Source organism: Episyrphus balteatus, chromosome 1, assembly GCF_945859705.1.
Source record: "Episyrphus balteatus chromosome 1, idEpiBalt1.1, whole genome shotgun sequence".
NCBI lineage: Eukaryota > Metazoa > Arthropoda > Insecta > Diptera > Syrphidae > Episyrphus > Episyrphus balteatus.
In genome coordinates this window covers 90450076-90452914 of record NC_079134.1, presented here as the reverse complement: position 1 = coordinate 90452914, position 2839 = coordinate 90450076, and the positions used below count along the sequence as shown (strand labels likewise).

The window sequence follows — 2839 nt, the reverse complement described above, 5'->3', positions numbered from 1 at the left end:
AATGGGCAGAATACCATCAGGGACTGGGGATTTGTACGGAGAGAATGTGTTAATAGCCCAAGCTATATTTTCTCTTGTTATCAAGGGGTTTACTTGCTCAGTCGTAACTGATAGCAAAGTGGGATTTATGTTCACTTCAGAGGTGCTATCAACGCAACCCGGAAAATGAGTAGTCATTAATAATTCTAAGGATTCAGCTGGAGATATTGTCCAGGGTCCGTCAGACTTTTTAAGAAACGAGAGATTTGAGTGTTCCCTCGATAAAACCTTGCTAAGCCTGGCAGAATCCTTAATATCTTCTATGGAGTGACAGTATTCCTCCCAGCTTTCCTTTTTGGCTGATGCTATGCTACGCTTATAGAATCTTAAGCAATCTTTATAGGGTTCATAGAATTTGTGTTTATGGCAGATGTTGAAGATTGTTCTAGTCATTTTCCTCAGATTAGACAGGTCTTCGTTCCACCAAGGGGGAAATATTTTGCTACTATGTCTCACCGGACAAGAGACTTTAAAGGCAGTGATCATTGCTCGTTCGAGATCATCCACCGAATCTGTATTTATATTGGGTATATTGCGTAACTTTGCACTAAAAACTTGACCGAAATTCTTCCAGTCAGTTCTTTTGGGATTTCTATAAGGGGGTGGGATTTTGGTTTCAAACTTAAGTTGGAACAGAATCCAACTATGGTCTGAAAAGGATTTTAAAGGGGATACTCTCCAATTTTCAACCTGCAAATTGAAGTTGCTATTTGTAATAGTGATGTCTAGTACATCCTCCCATCCTTCATAGTTCCTTGAACTGGGAAACGTGAATGTTGGAGTAGTACCTCTATTGCAAAGAGTAAGGTTATTTTCAATGATATAATCAAATAAAGACTCACCTCGTTCATTGATCTCAGAACTACCCTAAAGAGTATGACGTGCATTTGCGTCACACCCGATGAGTAGGCTTGTCTTCATAGTACTGGCTTGAGTTGTCAGCCTACGTACTTCCTCCGGCGGTGACTGCTGGCCATGTGCCATGTACGCAGATGCCAAAAGTAGTCCTTCAGTATTTGAACCCTTTAATTTGACAACGGTCAAATCAGAGGTGCTAAGATTGGGACACAAAAAAGCTTTTAAGTGTTTTTTAGCTAAAATACATGTTCTTGGCTTACCTTGGCTCGAACTGACGGGCTTGTAAAAAAGGTCATATTGGCTGTCTTGGAGACCTCTCACTCGGAGGCCATTAATCCAGGGCTCTTGTATTATGCCCACATCAAAGTTTTCCTCCCTTAGGAAAACTCTCAGGTTATCTGAAGCACATTTAGAGTGCTTCAGATTAACCTGAACGACGTGCAGCATGTTTTTAATTTATATCGGATTCTGCATCGTCAGTTACCAGCCTCTCGCCGGAGAACCCTGCCTCTTTGGGGGTATCGTCATCCTCGACGATATCCTCAACTAGGTTAGGGTCCGCTTCCTGACTTTGCAGAATCTTTATTTTGGCATTCCTAATGCCAAAGCGGAGTTTAAAGTCGGCTTTTTCGAGAGCCCCACGACTAACCTCGCAGATCCTCAGAAGGTAAGACGCGCTGTTCTTTTGCGGCTCTTCAGTCTTAATGACTGCCCAGTCATGCATCGGAATCAGCGGGTTTAACCTCTGGAGACTGCGGATCAGCTCCGTTTCACTTGGCTTGATACTCATGAGGGGCAGCCAAATGCGAGCTAGTGATTGTTTAGGAATCTCCCTAGCTGGGATAAGCTTGAGCTTCAAACCATCCCAATTATTGCTGATCTCATCAACACTTTTGCTAAGGAAATCCCTAGAAAACCCATCCTCGCACTTAATTACCCTGTATCCCCTGAGCATCTCACCAGAGTCGAAACTAGGGTAGGGACCCTCATTTGCCGATAGGGTGTAGAGGAAGACCATCTCAGAGAGTTGGGCCTCGATGGAGTTCCACACTGACATCAGACCTTTGTTGTCAGTGGAGAGCTCATCTACAATCGCCACTTGAAGATCGTCCCTGACGATCTCACTTAAAGTGCGCGATTGCGCCGCTCCCTGAGGTGGCCCTTTCTTTTTGGTGCCGCCGGTTTTAGATTTCTTTTGAGGAGGGTTACCCTCCTCAAGAGATCTATTTCTCTTGGCGGTCTTTTCGGGATGAACAAAAAGATTGTTGTACTCTTCAACAATTTTTTCGTACCTGATTTTATCAGCGGCATCTTTTTCGTGTGGAGTTCCAGCTTCCTTATTTTTAGCAATTTTGCTAAGAAAGAAGGTAGACCTCTTGAAGTCCACTCTACGATGCAAACTCGCTGTTTTGAGGTTTGTGTCGGTAGCACTGCTACCCGACGGATTTATTTGGGCTTTATGTGGTCGAGGCACAGAGGTACTACTTGTACCAGCTGTGCTTCCGGGGTGTGGAGGTTGCTTAGGAGCGCTAGCACTTCTAGCAGTCTCCGAGCTATCCACGATGGTCTCTTGGCTTGATGCCAAGAGTTCATCCTCCAATTCGGATGTTGTTGCGTCTGTCTTGTCTTTGTCCATTTTAAAAGATTTGAAAATAAATTAAGGTCGCACGAGTAGGTCGGAAAGAAAAGGTCAACCCCGGCAGAGCCGATTACCGGGGCAAGGCAAAAATTATGACGGATGCTGCCAAGGCATCCGAAAGAGCTTGTTCACGACTGGTTTATCCCCCAGCCTTCCATTTCTTCGGCACGGATTATGTGCACGCTCACACCACCACTGAAAATTAGGAACCTTGTATCGATGGTAAAATTGCATTTCTGATTATTTAACTATTGAGGAGTTAAGAACAATACAGCTATGCAACCTGACCTTAGCTGATCACCA

General features: G+C 44.2%; 1 protein-coding gene across 1 annotated transcript; it reads right to left on the bottom strand.

Moving 5' to 3' along the window:
- Positions 1-1348: 1348 nt before the first annotated feature.
- LOC129908352 (uncharacterized) lies at positions 1349-2533 on the bottom strand. The gene has a single exon (XM_055984789.1). The coding sequence runs from the start codon at positions 2531-2533 to the stop codon at positions 1349-1351; it is 1185 nt and encodes a 394-aa protein (XP_055840764.1).
- Between the last annotated feature and the right edge of the window lie 306 nt (positions 2534-2839).